Consider the following 17,848-nt stretch of genomic DNA (forward strand, 5'->3'; position numbering starts at 1 on the left):
AATGTCACGCAGCAGCTTTTAATTTTGTAAGAGAAGTGGGACAATATGACTCATGTGCTTTATCAAGTATTAAGCTTTTAATGATGGGAAAAGAAAACTTTTTATCACTTACAGCTTGAAGATCTGTGGAGATGCTGTTATAGAAGGTTGCATTGCTTCAAATTGAGACGTTTTAGTTGTCCTTCATAAAAGTATCATATAGGAAGCTGTCTGAATAGTATCCAGTAGAAAATTAAAGTGCTGCCTTAGGGAAATAAAAGTATTTTATTCAACTATTTATCTGTAATTTGCATATTGCTAAATGGTGACGTTTTTAGGCTGACTGTTTTCATATTTCTGCATGTTTTCTTAGGCTGACTGCTGAATTAGGTTAAACATAGTTCAAACATTCTTTTCACCTCCATACAGTCTTCTCTAGTTGTATTACGGGGCTGGGTGAGCACAGCTAGGAGGGGAGATGGGGCACCCGCACCCTGTGGCTGTCCTGTAGGGCAAAGCAGTACTGCAGCAGAAGCCAAAACCACATTTCTTCACTGAGCTGTCAGAGCAGATGCATCAATTCTGTGTTGATCCAGGCCCGTAGTAACTTGTCTCCTCTCTCAGCTCCTGGATATGAGGCTAAATTCATGCTAAAGTTGTTCTGAAATCATTCTGCACTTTTGCAGTCTATGTAGAGTGCTAGTGTATGTACCAGGGGTATCAGCTGGTGTCCATTTTTATTTCAAAAATAATTTTTTGAAATCTTTCTCTTCTCCCCTCCTCCTCCCCTTAGCAACAGGAACTGTATGAAATCCTCAAACAACATAGACCATCTTTTACTGAATTTAACCTTGTGTGACATAATGGTTTCATTAGCAAGCACTTCAACACTTCAGACGGACTCTACTTGGCTGGACATGATAAGGAAATTTGTGACAGATACTCTTCAGGATGGCAGCAAGTTGAATAGCAAGCAAGTGAACAGATTGCTTGGGGTGACTTGGAGACTAATGCAAATACAGCAAAACAAGGGTAAGATGAGTAGTTTCTGGAAAGCAAAATTATGCACTGACAAAGCTTGAGTTGTTTTAGCATTTTAAGGTTCTCAGTTGTTACATCATAATGTATTTTGTTAAAGGTAAAGCTAATTTCCTGGTAATATCCCTGCATGTAGCATTGCAGACTCTATTTTTGGAATGCTGTTAGATTCATACTGATGATATGCAAAGCATGAATATATTTGGACCTGTTTTCTGGTTTTGTTTCTTATAAATGGAAGATTAGCTTTATCTTGAAACAGTAACTACTAGGCTGTAGAGGTGCCTGATACTTTAATATCCCAGTCCTTTTTTAAGGTCATTAATGTAACTGATAACTTGCTTAAGTACTGTCAGATGACCATTTTAGTTCTGTCATGATATGAAATGCCAAGATACTTCTAATTGAGGCTGCAGTTGAGTATTTTCCAAGGTGTTTGATTTGAATCCTTTTCCAAGATTTCCAGTTATGACTTGCAGGACCAGTCGAGTATTTTAGCTTGCTTTTTTCTTTCATTTCAAGCACTACTTGGTTATATTCCAAATGAGACCTTGGATATAGAACTTCAAGAAGGGACTTCAGTAAACAGAGAAGTGCCAGCAGTCTTTTATGTTGTACCAGTGTGATAGAAATGAATTCCACATCCAAGTAGTTTAGAGAAAAGTCCTTAGCAACAGATACCATTGTTAGAGTTGTAAAATGAAAAGATGTCAAATGTCCCTCAAATACATTTTGGCAGTTAGTTATATTTCCTGTTAAATCCATTTTAATTGGGAATCTGTCTATTCCCATGTCCCTGGTGACAAAAGTAATAACTAGTCATTCCTATCTGCACTTCACATTTATCTTTGTGTTGAAGGCAAGTAAGCTGGGATGAAATGCCCATATCTCCCTTTCTCTGTGAATGTGTAGAAGAGCTTGTAGCTGAGTGGTCTGAAGATTTATCTCCATTGCTTAAGATCAAACTTGGGACCTCTGTAATTAGGAGGTCTTCTCCTTTCTTGTGTTTCTCAGGTATGACTTCAACAGCAGCTTGCCTGCTAGTTGTGTTTATGATAAATTCTTTTCATGCAGTGAAAGAGAGCACACCCAGTCACTTCAGGAGGCTTGACATGTGTCAGTTAAAACTGAAGTATTTTAAAACGTCATGGTGCTTCAAGAGTGTTTTGGACATCTGTATAACGTAGATCTTTTGAAATGCTACTTTTTAAGAGTACCTTTAAAAATTGCATCCATTTTTAAACTTGCTCTGTTCACATGAAACAATTCAAATAGTAGGACCTGTTTTACTTAACGTGCCACAGAGTTATTGGGAAGTGAGAAGAATTCTCACTTGGACTATTTATTTATTTTTTGTACTTTTTCAGTTAACAGTTTATCAATTAGCTATAAACTAAATAAAAATGTAATTGTTATTCATTTAAGAATAAGCTCAGAAGAATAAGCGTTCTGTTTAAAAAATGCTGTCCAAGGTGAATCTTACCTGAAGAATGCATAAATTGAGTAAGCTGATACTCCTGATGCATTGCAAATAATAAAATATATCTTAGTTACATGAAATATTAAATGCGTTTTATTTTTCTGTTGCAAAATACCTTAGATTTCAACTAAATGGTTCCTGCTTCATGCTGGTGTGTGACCATGCCATTTCAGGTGATTTTCGTAGTGTGCTTTGTACTCATTATATGGTAACTTGAAGTTGAGTAAGAGTTTTACAGGCAAGACTGGCCCCTGGCTGGATCATTTTTAGAAAGGAACTTTCTTGTCTGTCTCTGTGGGCAGAAGTTGCTCTGTTCCATGGAACACAACATTTTATCTGGTTTTGCACACATAACATACTAAGACTTATCTGTGTACCTGAATGAAAAGATGTTTCTCAGCTTTGGTTTATGAAGATAATGAAGTGATTGCTGCTACTTACGTATGCCTTAATTGGATTGAATTCCTTGGGACCACAACCTCTTCTGTGACAAAATGAGTCAGGTCTTTATTCCTTTCATGTATTGCTTAAGTTTTCAGATGCTTTCCTATTCTATCCAGGCTTGTCTTCTCTGAATTCAGGTATTTTTCCATGTTTTGTGAATTTTTCCATCTGGTGGTTTAGTCTGGTTTAGAAAGAAAATGTTTGGTCTCTTTCTCAGTCTGTTACAGTAAGTTCTGTGTTTGCTGGCTAATTTTAGCCAATTTGGTCTCAGTGCTAAAGCTTTCAAATGTTGTTTTAAGTCTGGTGATAACACACGGTTGATGAGAGCTTCAGAGAAGGAAAGGTTGCAGGGGGAGTTAGCAGTTCTTGCAGTGTCTTGCCAGCAGCCTCTTGAGGTATTTATTTTCTGGTTAATTAGCAAGTGTAACTTGTAGGCAGCTGGTTCTGAGACAGAGAGAGCTGGTGAGGTTAGTATGTGTGGCAGGGAGAAAGGGATAGTACAAAGAGAACTGAAGGCACTGTGACAGTGAGATTTTGGGGAGCAGAAGTAAATGAGTAGAGAACATGGGTCTGAGGTTACTGCACTAGGGGAAAAAGATTGGAAGATAGCTGTGAAAAGCAGGAACTTATTGGTTCTCAGCTACCTTGCAACCTGTCTTGAGGAAATTCCGAAGTTTTTGCTTGCATGTTGTCTCTATTCTTTTGTCTGTTTCTTTCACAATATGTACAAGAAAGTGTTTCAGTGGTTTAGAAGTCAGTCCAGAAGTTACTTCAAAACATTTTGGTACTTCTCTCTGGAGTTCAGTGTAAACAGTTGTAGATAAAGATCACAGCTCTCTTTGTGTGTACATGTATAAAATCAGAAGATTAAAAAGTATTACTTCCCTTTTTTTCTTTTTTCTCCAGTCACAACGGAACCCTTGATAAGAGCAGTATATACACTCTACCAGCAAAGGAATCTGCTCTTTCCAGTTCGTACATTGCTTTTGAAATTTTTTAGCAGAGTTTACCAAAAAGAAGATTTGAGGACACAAAGAATCAGGTAAAAAAACAACAACAACAACAACAAAAAAGGCATATTCTTTTTCATTTCAAAATGGTGTATTGATTTCTGAAGTAAGAATACTGAATTTGTATGCAGATGTCATAAAATTTCATTCTGAATCTGTTTTGATGTTGTGTCACTGGAATTTGAAAGTTTGTGTGCTCTGTGAGATGGAGATGTATCAGTTTAGTTATGTGTCATAGCATACGTACTAGATAGATCTTAATGACATAGATTATAGCTTGAAGTACACTGCTGCAAGCTTGTTACTGGCTGTGTGGCAGTCAGTGGACATGTCAAGATCGTGCAGCTGTAGCCATGGAGCATTTCCATCACTTCAGCCTGAGGTTATGAGCTTATCACTTATTGCCTTTGGTGTCCTGATCATGGCTGTGTAGCCTTTTCTTACTTCCTTCAAGAAAAATACTCTGTTGTTTTGGGGGTGTGGTTCCAAACAGTCTAGGTTTAAGAAAGTGTTCTTGTCCTTCTGGGCCCCTGGTTCATTGTGGGATCAAGTAGGTCATGGGCAGCTTTTAGATATCTGGCTTGCTTCAGATGTAGTCAATAAGAGGAGATTATTTTCTCTATGTAATGCTGTTGCAACAATTTTTCATTAATCAGATGTGTCCAGATTGTCTCCAAATCTTAACTTTTCTAGAATGTATTTTTCAGCCAAGTCATCTAGTTCCAGGTCATAAAAACATTAAACACAAATGTGTTGATATGTATGTGTCAATCCTGGCTTGTTTGGGAACTGCAGTTCCCCTTCAGGTACTGCAAAGCAGCTCTAAGGTTTTGGGAAGAGCGCCTCTCCTCCAGGCTGAGCAATAGAAGCTCTCTCAGCCTGTCTTCATAGGAGAGGTGCTCCAGACCTCTGATGATCTTCATGACCTCCTTGGAGTTGCTCCAATAGCTCCATGTCCTTCCTATTCCTGGGCACCCAGAGCTGGATGCAGCACTCCAGGTGGGATCTCACCAGAGCAGAGTAGAGGAGCAGAATCCCTCCCTTGACCTTCTGCCCATGCTGCTTTTGATGCAGCCCAGGACACAGTTGACTTTTTGGGGGTGTGATCTATTTCTGCCACTGAAAATATCAAACTTCAGGTCTCTCAGAAGTCCTGGCATCCACTAACACAGCCAAGTTCTGGGAAAATCAGTCCCTTCTACAACTTCTTTGCTTTGTTACATCTTCTGTTGTGATAATGCCTGAGTACATGTAATTAGATCTAATAACCAGAAATAATCTAATGCTATGCTCTGAACATTTTAAAAAGTGTAGGGAATATGAAAGACAGGGAATAACACTTGGGAATATCTAATTTTCCTCCTTTTTACACAAAGTGAAAAAGAGATCATTTTCATACTGACTAATTTCCCTGAGGTTACATAACCACTGTTCTCTCTACTTACCTGAAAGTCTTGAGCATCTCATTCAGTTTCATGTGATCCTATGACTATCTGGAAAGCTTTAACTTTCTATCTTTAGACCTCACAAATAGCAATAGTTTTGCTGCTGTTCCTCTTAGTCTTCTGCATGGATCTATGATATTTTTAGTAACAGAAGAAAGAAATCTCAAAAATTCTTTTCAAAAAAATATGACTACACTTATATCTGACAAGACATTTGAAGACAACATATTTGTGTACTGCACGATTAAATTTCTTGCCTTTGCAAACAAGTGAAGTTTTTTAATTTCTTCAAAATGTGGACTGTTCAGTAGCTCCTGGGTGACATTCATATTGTTCCATTTAGTTTGACTTTGTAGGTCCTTCAGCACTCCTCTGACTGTTTTCCTCATTCTTTCAATTTATTTTTTCTCAGAAGCTTGTTAAGAACAGTCTAAGAGGAACAGAGCTCACATTGGAGCATTTTTTCAGAATTTTTTGTGATATGTTTGTTTTTTAGGTGTGTCTGATTCAAAGAATAAAGTAGGAGCTTTTGGGCTGTAGCTGCCTTCTGGGAAAAAAAAAAAAACAAACTTGATTGATTTATTACATATTTCAGAAATAAGTTTTATGTTGATGTTTTAGTTTATCTTCACTCCTAATCAGTGCACACATACTGTACACTGTGTGTATATATATATATATAGTGTGTGTGTGCACATACACATTTACATACTGGTAAGAGTCTGAAAAGGCAATTCAGCCTCACAATCTGTCTTCAGCACTGACCTATGTGAGATGCTATAGGAAGAAGACAAGAATTACTTTTACATAATACTCTTAGCTTCCAGCCATTTGAAGCCTGTGCTTCCTCACTCTGCATAGCTTCTCTATGTTTATCACTCAGTGGGTGTCTGAGCTGTCTGTATCATGAGCTTTTCTCATCATTCCTTGGACCAATCTTCATCAAGAGCAACTGTAGCATCCTCTGGCAGGGAGTGACAAAGCTCAGCTGTGTCAAGACCCAACTTACTTTTTGCTTGTTTATTCCTGGCTCCTTCTAGCTTGATTTATTAGTAGCATCTGCTACTTTCTGTGGAAGACTACTCAAATGTTTTATTCCTATCCACTGTTTCCATGTCAAGTGATTTGAGACCTCTGAGCCCACCTCCAACTCACCCACTTCAATGGTCTGCTCTCCAGGCTTTTCCTGCCGTTGAGCAGTTGGTCTCTATGCAAAGCTCTTCCCTCTTGTGTCATGGGTACTTAATTTCCTTGAAAAGTTTTTGGTTGACAGGTCTTTGAGAATGAAATAATCTCTCATCATCATGCTACTCTCGTTGACATCTTCAAAGACCTACTTTGAACTTCTCGATTTGCACTTGGCAGCTTTTTTTTTCTTGCAATCATCACTTTAATAAGCTGATAAAATGCTTTTGGTTTCTAAATGATACTTGATTTGATAAGCCAGGATGACACAGAAATTGTAGTCTATGAAATGTAGGATTAGTTTGAGCTAAAATGGAGAAATAAAAGCAACTTATTCAAGAATGAGAAGAGAAGTTTGTGTGTATTTCTGTTGTTTCACCTTTTTTTTTCCTCCAACTGATTTTTCCCTCTTTTTTTAGAAGTCGAAGTAAAGTTTTGTCTCGTTGGTTGGCTGGCTTACCTCAGCAACTGGCTCTGCTCGGCTTGAGGAACCCTGAGCTTTCCAATCAGCTCATTGATATCATTCATTCCGCTGCTTCTCGTTCAAACAAGGAACTGTTGCAAAGTTTACAAGCCACTGCTGCTCGAATATATGGTAAGACTTTGACACTACAGCACAAAGAATTTTGTCCCTCACCTGGCAGGCAGGTTGCAATAGGTGGAAAATAGTGTTCCTGTTTCCTAGCTGAACCTAAAGACTGGATGGGGGCAGGGATGCAGATTGCTTCAGTCCCCTAAAGGTTAAAATGAACTATGCATGTAATTTACTAGAGAGCAAAAAGATTGAGATCTTTAGTTCAAATTAGTAGAATTTAAATCTGATAGTCTGGAAACTTGAGTTTTTGTGTGTCAGAGAATCATAGAATCATTTACATTGAAAAATACCTCTGAGATCCAAGCAGTAACCCAGCACTGCCAGGTCTACCACTAAAACGTGTCCCCAGATGCAACATGTTTTTTGAACTTCAGGGGATGGTGTTACTACCACTTCCCTGGACAGCTTGATCCAATGCCTGACTACCCTTTCGGTGAAGACCTTTTTCCTAATGTCCAGTCCAAACCTCCCCTGGTACAACTTAAGGCCATTTCCTCTCACCCTGTTACCTGGAAGAAGAGGCTGACGTACTCTCATCTGGCAATGGCCTCCTTTAAGGCAACTGTAGAGAGTGATACAGGTCTTCTCCAAGCCTCCTATTTTCTAGGCTAGTGTTACCTTTTTTTTTTTCTCCTTTTTCCCCCTCTCTCATGCTGGCTGTAACGTCCTCATGTCAGTGGGGAGCTGGGGTGGTTGGTCACTGGGGAGCTGGGGTGGTTGGTCACTGGGGAGCTGGGGTGGTTGGTCACTGGGGAGCTGGGGTGGTTGGTCGGTGGGGAGCTGAGGTAGTTGGTCGGTGCAGCCGGGGCGTGTCCGGGCGCATGCTGACCGAGTGTTGTGTGCCGCAGATCCGCTCGAGGGCACGCTGGTGCTGCTGCCGGCCGAGGCGCAGCGGCGCCTGGTGCAGCTGGTGTACTTCCTGCCCTGCCTGCCCGCCAGCCTGCTCGCCTGCCTCAGCCGCTGCTGCATCATGGGCAGGATGTCGTCCGACCTCGCCGCCACCCTCATCGGCATCCTGCACATGAGGTACCGCGCTCTCCGCTCGGCTCCGGCCAAAACCAGCCTCGGGTGGGGAGGTTTAGTCATGAGGCGTGAACTCGGTGATCAGTTTGCACACAGAAAATCAGTGTAACGTGCAGGAACTGATGGTGTGGTTGGCCTGTTGCTTTGAGTCTTTACACTGCCCGATTTTCTGCAATACCTGTTGAGAAAATCATGCAACTGTTTAGGTTGGAAAAGACCTTTAAGACTGAGTCCAACCATTAATCCAGCACTGCCAAGTCCACCACTAAACCGTGTTTTTAAGTGCCGTATTCATCCATATTATTTTCCTGTCTTTGTATATATTAATGAAGTCTGCCAAGTATTTTCATCTTGAAATACAAACATTAGTGCTCTTAATACCTGGGTCCTTTCAGTAAGGATGCAAAGCGGCATCAGCCTATCTTTTACAAAATCTGTAAGGCTGCATGGTGTTGAGCACCTTCTATCCAGAACATCATCACCAGTGGTCTTTGTTCTGCCACTAGTTGCAGCTTTTCCTTGTGAATGCTTCAACCTGACACAGCTGATAGTGAAAAATAACCAACCAGTTTTTCTCATGTTCCTTGTGTTCTTTCAGCTCAGTTTTTCTCCCATTGCCAGTACTAAATAGCCCAATTATACTTGCTAGGCAAGTGCCTTTTTTGAAATGATTCATGCCTTTTTTCTGTCCTGGCTTGAAAGAGGGTAGGTTTTTGAAGTCAGAGAGTGAAGCTGCTGTTCCATTGAAGTGAATGGAGGGCTTACTGAGATTTCACAAGGGTGTTTTGCTTGCTGCTTCTGGGAAAAATATATTTTTCTCCACTGGTCAGTATTGTGGAACATTGGATAAACAAGCAGGAATTAAGCTTATATGAATTATGCCTAAAGTGATTCTGGATGCTTTTTGGATCTGAAACATTTTTAATTAAAATAGGACACAACACAATGTACTGTCAAATACAGACCTGTATATATTAGCTGTGTAACATGTGGATAAGGTGACTAACATAAGAAACAATAGTGGTGAAATTTATGTCCTATATATATCACACATTACTGCGGTAAAAGTGAAATTCTCTCTAGTTTTGGCAAGGTGGACATCAGATTTTATTTTTAAAAATGAAAAATTGTCTGCCATATACTGGAGCTTCAGTGGCAAAGTGTAACCAATTCAAAGACAGTCATTGTAAGAAGTAAAGTCAGTAATAAGTACTCAGGTGCTTATTTTGTTGTTACATCTTAGTGGATCTTCATTGGGGGAGATTTTGTGTAGTAATAGAGTGACTGTTTTCTAGAAATTGCTGTAAAGCTGCATGTGGGTTGTGGGCATTTGATCCTTTTGGCAGAGATTGAAAATGGCAGACAGAAGGCAGTGTTCTTAAAAAAAGTAGATTATGTCCTAAGAACAGAGGAGGAGTAAATTTTTTGTTTTCAGAGTAGCAAAGGAAGTATTTTAATTTATGCCATTTGGAGCACGTTTTAAGATTACTTTGGATTCAAAGATTGTAGATAATCAACCCAAGAAGTCTATCTGAAATCAGTAAACGAAAGAAAAATGTACTCATGTACTTACAGTGGTGCGAGTTTTTTGTATTGATAATCTCCAGCCACCTTTCTGGAAGCCTGCAAGTTTTGATGAAACTTGAAAAAGAGAGATTGCTCTTGACTGAGCATTGTTTTTATCTGATGTTGTGCTTCTCACTTCATTGGGAGGAATCAGTATGAAGAACAAGAAGTTGATTAGTTTTCTTCAGAAGCACATCTGAAAATAATAAATCCTTGGAAAGATTAAAATGACTCTTTAATAGACAAAGTAAATGCAAGGGATTGAAAATGCATTCTTACCTATATATCCAAGTTAAAAACTTGTACAGGTTACAGAGGGCTTATAGATGACACTGTTTCTAGCTTTGGCTTAGGTGAAATGTATTTTGTGGAAGACTCTTTAAATTTTGTTTTGTTCAATCATCATGACAGTAAACATTTTATCCTACAAGATTCATCTAGGGTGACTTAAAGACTTAGGGAACCAAGATGTTAGTAATGTTTTTGGCTGAGGAGGATGTCCAAAAAAAATTTGCTGTGTCTACTTAAACATGCAAAGATAGGGAGATAAGTAATAGTAAATACTAACTTTCCAAGAACAGGAGAGTCTGATATTTCTTTTTCACTGGAAAGTAAGTTGTGCAGTCTAGGAAACAATAGTAGGTTTTCTAGATATGAACTGTAGCTGGGCTTTACGAGCTTCATAACCTGTAACTGCACACAGGATAAATGAACCAATTTTCAATCTTTTATCAGAAGGGCCAAGCCAAAGTATTTATAGTTTTGTGGCTCGCTTTTAGATGACATGGACAGACTGGAGTAAGCTTGAAGAAGAGCTAAGAATGATAGTCTGTCAGTTGTGATGATGGGGAATGACTGACAAATTGATATTTTAGGCCGATGAGGCTGGGGAGAAATTGGAGTCAGTTGTGTAAAGGCTGTTGAAAAGGAATGGGAGAGTGCAGTTTTAGCAGGGTTGAAAATACAGACCTTAAATGTCAAGAATGTTCAGTTTGAGGGCTAGCAAAATTTTATGAAAGCAGAGATACATACTGGAATGGGTTTTGTAGCAAGGGCATACAAATATACTTCACTGGAAATACTTAGTGTCAGCCAGTTAGGTTGGACATAGATGGCACAGGCTGAAGCCCTGGAGGAAGTAGAGGGACTGGGTAACTCCTGGTCGTCATTTACAGCTCTTGTGATACTCAGAGTTAAGCTTTCAAGTTTGTCAGATGAATGGTAGTATATAAAAAAAAAACCTTTTGTAATTGTGTGACACATTTCTGTGCCGCAGCTTGGTTCGTGGGACATTTTCTTTACTTTTAGATTGTGATTTGGACGGACAAAGTGTCCCAAATTCCATGGGGAGCCGTCATTTACGAGTACCCCACTGCTGTCAGTAGACGGCGCTGTTGCTCTTCCGATGCTTTCCTGTTCTCTGTGGTGAGAGGGGACTCTCCCTAAGTTTCTCTTCTCCTGTGGAATCTACTTATCCCTCAGGCTTTAAATAGATTGCATTCAGGAGTGTCAGAGGGTTTGGTACTTGTTCTTAATTTCTTCAACAGCCTTTATTCCCATACTATTTTGACTGGCAGAGGATGGCTGTTTTTACACACATCCAAGAGTGCACGTATGGCTGTGTGTATTCATCAGGGACCAGCTACATTAAGGTGGATTCATTGAGAGTACCTATGGATCATAATGAAACTTGCAGTTTTTCCCCTGAACAATCATTAGAAGCTCAAGGAACTCATAGGGGGTTTTGTATGTAAACTGTAAAACTAACAGTAAGTGTATCCAGATGGTTCAAAGCACAGCGCTGTGATGAGATCAGGTGGTAACAGTGTTATAATTATTGTGTGTTACCTTTCAGACCTTCTTGTTTGCTTGTTTATTAGAAGTGAATTTTGAAAATATTCAGTAGTTTCACTTTTTGTTTTTGCAATGGTGAAGTGAATACCTGAGTGGTGTGTAGGAGCCCATTAGGTGATCTTTGTGTGTTGAGAATGAAAATGATGTTGGCAGTATTTCCATATGGAATGGGAAGGTTTCTGAGCCCCTGAGAGGTTGGTTACCTATACTGTTAAATTATTAGAATGGTTTCTGAGCACTTTTGGTTTACATTCACTGAAGCTGGCACAGACCAAGGAGTGTTTTGAAAAAAGAGCTGAAGTGCAGCCACCCCATTTTGGATGCTGGTATGAGCATGGCCAGGTTTGCACTAGTTGGTCGTGATCTCTGTGCCAGAGAACAGACACTGCTGGTGTTGGGATCACTGGGATGGCTACAGCTGGTGAGTTTCAGGTGAAACTGAGGCTCAGAAGGTGTTGTAATTGTGGCTTAATTTCCCTGCTCTTCTTCTCAAATGCCTGCCTTGTGCCTACTATATGGGATCTGAGATGTAAGTAAGTTCAATAAATCCAGACAGGTAAAGTTCTGAGAGATGGAAGCGTGCCAAGATTTTAGGGAATACATCATACAGAAACAGGTGAGGAAGGGTGTGGAGCAGCATGAATGAACAGTCTGTCACTTCTGCCTGAGAAATGAGAGAGAGCAGCTTCTTGACAGGAGATGAGTTCTCTGAGCTGGCCTCTGATTTAAGCCTCTTGATGAGCTTACGTTTATGGAAAAAAATGGAAGGGTCTGGGTAGTATTTTAGAAAATGTTTTGCATCAAATTACTGGATGGATTTTTTTGATTTTTTTTTTTATGTGGTACTCTTTTGATGTATTGAATGCAGTATGCCACATTTCTGGAAGAGTTAATCTCACTATTTATTTTTCATTTATGATTTATTGGAATAGCTGTTAAATAAGCAAATAGTAGTTCACTGCTAGTTAAAGGGGAATAGTTAAATGTTGGTTTGGAATATACAACATATGGTGTGGGGAGATCTTTGGCTTGAAATTCCAATCTTAGTTTTGCCTTGACAGTGGAGTTCTGGTAATTTCTTGAGGCCATGGATATGGACAGGTAGACAGTTCTCTCCAGGAAGTGAAAAAATGTATAAATCATTGATGGTCTGATAGGGACTAAGGTAACAAAATCTAGCAGTATCAGAGTAGGGCTGGAAAAAAATTTGGTGTAATCTCCCTATGCCTGCTTTCTGCATTAATAGGGCAGAAAGACTACTTCAAAATTGTTTTAAAGAACTAGCGAGGCATGTGCTTATTTTTGAGCACTTTTTGGAAGACTGAGTTTGAGGCAAGTATTTTTGTCAAATGTGGAAATGTATTAAGCATTGTGAATGTACCGTCTTGTATAAGGTAGATTACTTTGCCTGAAAAAGTGGTCTGCTGCTTACATACCAAATTCTGTATGTAAACTCTGTTTACATACCAAACTGTTAAATTTGCAGAGAAACCCATTTGTCAGGCTCTAGTTTTGGTTGCCACTCAGTTACTTTGTGGTGATTGAGGGTCGGATACTCTTGCACAGAATTCTTTTTCCTTTCCTTTTGTATATGGTACTATGTTAAAGATGATACATATGTAATCTATGTACTTATTGTTATGTGTTCTATTCTGTGAATTGTGGATTAAGCAATGCAGAATATGGGATTGTGATCAAATATATAAATCAGGAAGTTAGGTTGCTAACTTGATGGGAAAATTTTGCTGTCTCCTCTCATTCCTTGAAGTACAAATAAGGAAACTGAAATGGGATTTATTTATGTGCCTTATTTATGCATAATAGTTATGGTTGTTTTACAACTTTTTATTCATTGGAACAGTGTGTCTGGAAATTATTTCACTGTAATAGAGAGCTGGACACATAATATTTCACTGTCTAGATAAAAAACAATGGGAGTTAATTTATGGCATTTCTCTCTTGAAGTAGGGTCCATAAATGAGATCTCCAATGGCTTCAAACAGCCATTTCTTATTCTTGTGGGACTTTTCCCTGCTGGGGTCTTGCCAAGAGTTGTTTCTGTTGCTGTAGAAAAGGAGCAGGGTGAGGACCATATAAATGGAAGCTGAGTGCTCTCTGGCATAAATTCTGTGGGAGTTCCAAGTTTTCACGGGTTTGAGATAACCCTGGGGGTAACTTGCATTCTGCTTGATGTAACTGTAAATGGACTCTTCTCTTACAAGGTAGTGCCTGTAAAATATTCTGCTCCTTTCCAGACAATACTGAGGGAGCTCAGCTGGCATCTCGTCAAGCAGCCAGGCACGCCTCTTGGTTCCTGCTTGGAATCTGGTGCTTAGAAAGAACTGAGATGAGCATTTTAACATTTGTTTGCTGTAAGGTGTAAAATCCTGTGTCTTCAGATACATTACTCAGAGATGTTTTAGGGTTATAACAGAGTTCGTTATGGATATTTCCTTTGTAATTAAATGCTAATTTTTCTTTATTTAATCATCCTAGTTATTTTGTCTGCAACCTTTGCCAGTACAGCATGAGGAAGCACAGTGAGAATGCAAAATGTAGCTAATGAAGACTGTCTATACTACTTGATTAAAGAATTATTGAATGCATAATTGTAATGAAGAAAAAGAAAAATAATGTATTCCCCCAAAGTATTTGCGACCAGGAGAGAACTTGGGGAGGATATTATTGCTATGTGCTATTATTGTTATTGGATATTATTGTTCTATGCTAACCCATTATTGTGGTTAGCAACACTGATAGAACAACTGAATTCAGTAATTCTCATAAAAGTAAAGAGTAGAAAATATTCCAGAACAGTATATTTCTTTTTTGAAGATATCAATAAAATGAAAGTTTTGCAAAAAATTAGCTAACTTCATATTAAATAAATAACACAAAATAAAGAAAAGGAAATTCTCAATTCACTACAAATGATATATAATGGAAAGTCAGCTCAATACATCTTGGAGAATAAGTCAAAACTCATACATGTGTAGTAGTTAGGAATGGGTTGCTGGGAAAATGCAGCAATAGTAAAGTCTGTTCACTGTAGTCCCTTGTCTGGCTGTATTTTTACACCCCTCAATTTAGAAACAAAAGTGAAGGAGGAAAGTATTGAAATATGCTTAGGGCACTATTGAATAAAATAAACATTAGAGTGTACTTTCAAAATGCTGGCTTTTCCCTTTTGGGGTACAACTGAGGATCAAGGGGGGAAAATTTATCTGTTTTCCTTGATGCAAGAGGAGAAAGGATCTGTAGTTTTTGAGAATCAGACTGCAGGGTGGGTTACAGTGCATTCCTTCATCCACATCTGGTCAGCAAATATCCTTTTTCTTGGTCACTGTTTTGTAAATGTCTAGGACTTGAAAAAGGGAGAAGTCCAAGCCTGTATTTAAGGACACAGCCCCTACATTTTTCCCCAGGTTGGTTGTAGTGTGAGGGTCCTAATCAAAGGGAAAAGAATTATGTTGCTGCACTACAATTGACACCGTCAGTAAATGCCGTTTGCTCATTAGTGAATGTTTCTTCTGATTTGTGCTCTCATTTATAATGTGAGAGCAGTGCTTTGCTTCAGACAACCTCTGCAGCTCTGGAGCAAATGAGCAGCTGACAGGCTTACTTTTAACAATGCATAGCTTAAATTGTTGTTTTCTTAAAATAGGCTTCATATTTTTCCTCAAATCCCTGGTAATTCCTTTCAGATGTTTGTTGTATTTTGCTGCATTTTCAAATGGAAAGACTTGATCCTTCAAAAGAGATAATGAAAGTTAAAACAAAAAACTCGCACTAACAAACCAGTGACTACACATGGTAACCTGTTGGAGGAAAAGGAAGACAAAAACCCCTCACTTGCTCTTGGAGCTTACATTCAGGCGCTGTACTACCTGGAGCTAAGTTGGTTTGAATGATGAGATGGGTATATGGTTGGAGAAGTATTCAAAGCTCCAATTTTTTATTTTTTTTTTTAAGCAATTTCAACATCATTTTGAGACAGTCATGGTTTCTTCTCTTTTTTAGAACTGATATGAAAACTGAGAGTGCTGATCCTCATTAGCAGTAGAACTCAAAACTGATTTGATTAAGTTGATGCAGGGACATGAGTTTATATTTTATTGCAGTTGCATTTCAATCTGACAGAAATTATTTTTCATTAAAGCTGAACAGGAATAAACTGTGCCAAAGCTGAGATAAATACTGGCACAAGGCTTTTTAATGTTTTTAAAGAGCATGTTTTACAGAAGTGCAAGTACATGCATATACTGGGAGAAAATGTTGTATATTTTTCTTCCATAAAGGTGCAACAGTCCTGATGTGATACTTGCATGCGATTTTGCTCCTTTCAGTTTATTTTGTTGTTTATACACACAGTTCCTGACAATGATAATATGGAAGTGTTTGAGACATATTGTAACATATTTTCCATGCTCTTAGGTAATTCCATAAGTGATCCATTACCTTGTATTTGACAGGTGTTTTTACATGTAAGCACTGTTTTAAATGGCAGTCAGACAATGCAGCTGTCATTACACAGCTGGCTGGCTGTAAGACAGGCAGAGTCCATGACAGTCCTGCAAGAAGGCTGGCTAGAAGACACAACTGTACAGTGTTGTCCCAGTGTGGTTGTATCAGCAGAGCAGTGTTTCTGGGCTCAGGCAGTGACCCCTGGGCACTATGCTGAAGGATTTGAATGGGTCTTCTAGAGCTAAGGGTAGGATGCAGTATCTGTGTGGAAGTCTCCCACTGCTGGTTCATACTGATCAGTAGCTGAACAGTTCTGTGTTGATAGATGAACTCTGGGCTGATGTTAAACTTGCTGTGTTGAGAGGTCAGAGGTAGTACAGGTCATAAAAATAGGAAGCCAAAAGAAACAAGGAAGCCATTTCTCTACACTTCTCTGTGTATCAGCAAAGATTTTTTTTCTCAGTGCAATTTCTAGTTGATCACAATGGAAGAATCACAAGTGGTAAGGGAATGCTGTTCTACATATCTGTGACCCTGGGTTGTGAAGGAAAACTCAGCCCTGTTTCATGCAGTGGAAACAATTCTTTATGATCCTTGGTTGCAGTGTGATTATTTTGGCTACTGGGGAAAGAACCACTTCGCTTTTCCTATTTCCAAGGCCTTAACTGAACTGGATATGCCAAAAGAGCTGCTCTGCTCTATCCTGATGAGCTGCAGAGCTCAGAACGTGGGAGGCGCTGGTGTGTCATTTCCAGTGTTAGGTGGATCAAATGACTGAATTGCTTTGTCAAGAGACAAAAAAGACAGGGTAGCCTTGATTAACTTACACTTCTAAGTACTTTTGTATACTAAATAATGTGAATGCTTGTGGACTTCTGTCATCTCTCTGTGTTGTTCCTTAGTCTCCAGTGATGTCTGTCTTCTGCTGAATGAGCTTATCAGTTCCACCCACCATCTCCTGCCTTTAAACCAATTATCTCTTGATATAAGGACCTTTGTTCCTGAGGCTGCTTAGACTTCTGGAATTTTTTTTTTCCAAGTGTTATATGCTCTTTCATATTCATGTGCAGCTACCATTAAAAAGATTTCTAAGAGATGCATCATGCAGAAACTTTTCTTTCAGAAACCATCCTGTCTATTTCCAAGCATGACACAGATGTTCATGTGTCAGCTCATTTTATCCATTGTTACAGTGTTAATTGGCCTGGTGGAGGCACTGATGCTACAGACCTTAGTTACTTTTAAAAATAAGGCATGCCGACCAACTCAGAAAAAACCCACAAAACACCCAAAAACGTCATAGCGTTTTACCTCCGTGTTCTTGCAGGTGTCAGGGAAGTTCTCAGATATCAGGTTGCTCATGGCTGCTAGTTCAGTTCTTCCATGCCTTCTCTTGGAGATTTTTTGCAAGGTGTTGAGTTCCATAATATTATGTGCAGCTGCTCGAAGTTACAATGAGTTATCTTGAGGAGTTGTTCTGGGAGGGGAACCAGAACAGTTTCTTCTCTGGTGATCAGAGATGGATAGAGTCCCTGTAGCCACCGTCCTATAGCCTTGTCCTGCTTGATTGCTATCCACTTGCAGTGGTTGTCTGCTGGGTGTACAGAATCTCGGGAAGTTTTCTGCTCCTGGTGTGTCTGAAGGACAATTTAATAATAAATTAATAAAAGTATCTTGGTGGTTAAAGTACTTGCTGAGGTTGTGGAAAGTCTGTGCTCACTGTCTTTTCTGGAGGGAAGATTGATTTCCTATTTCCTAACACAGT

At 39.2% G+C, this 17,848-nt stretch overlaps 1 protein-coding gene across 5 annotated transcripts in view; it reads left to right on the forward strand.

Annotated features, from left to right (window-relative positions):
- TEX10 (testis expressed 10) overlaps positions 1 to 17,848 on the forward strand; it is a 53,895-nt gene that overhangs the window by 12,809 nt on the left and 23,238 nt on the right. For 4 of the 5 annotated variants that reach the window (XM_066327860.1, XM_066327883.1, XM_066327874.1 and 1 more), the window contains 4 exons: positions 773 to 1,011; positions 3,848 to 3,983; positions 7,001 to 7,176; positions 8,025 to 8,202. In XM_066327860.1, the coding sequence (XP_066183957.1) occupies positions 773 to 1,011; positions 3,848 to 3,983; positions 7,001 to 7,176; positions 8,025 to 8,202 (729 nt within the window). The remainder of the gene's footprint in view (positions 1 to 772; positions 1,012 to 3,847; positions 3,984 to 7,000; positions 7,177 to 8,024; positions 8,203 to 17,848) is intronic. The other variant, XM_066327890.1, reaches the window with a different exon arrangement.

Source organism: Sylvia atricapilla, chromosome 1 (genome assembly GCF_009819655.1).
Source record: "Sylvia atricapilla isolate bSylAtr1 chromosome 1, bSylAtr1.pri, whole genome shotgun sequence".
Taxonomy (NCBI): Eukaryota; Metazoa; Chordata; class Aves; order Passeriformes; family Sylviidae; genus Sylvia; species Sylvia atricapilla.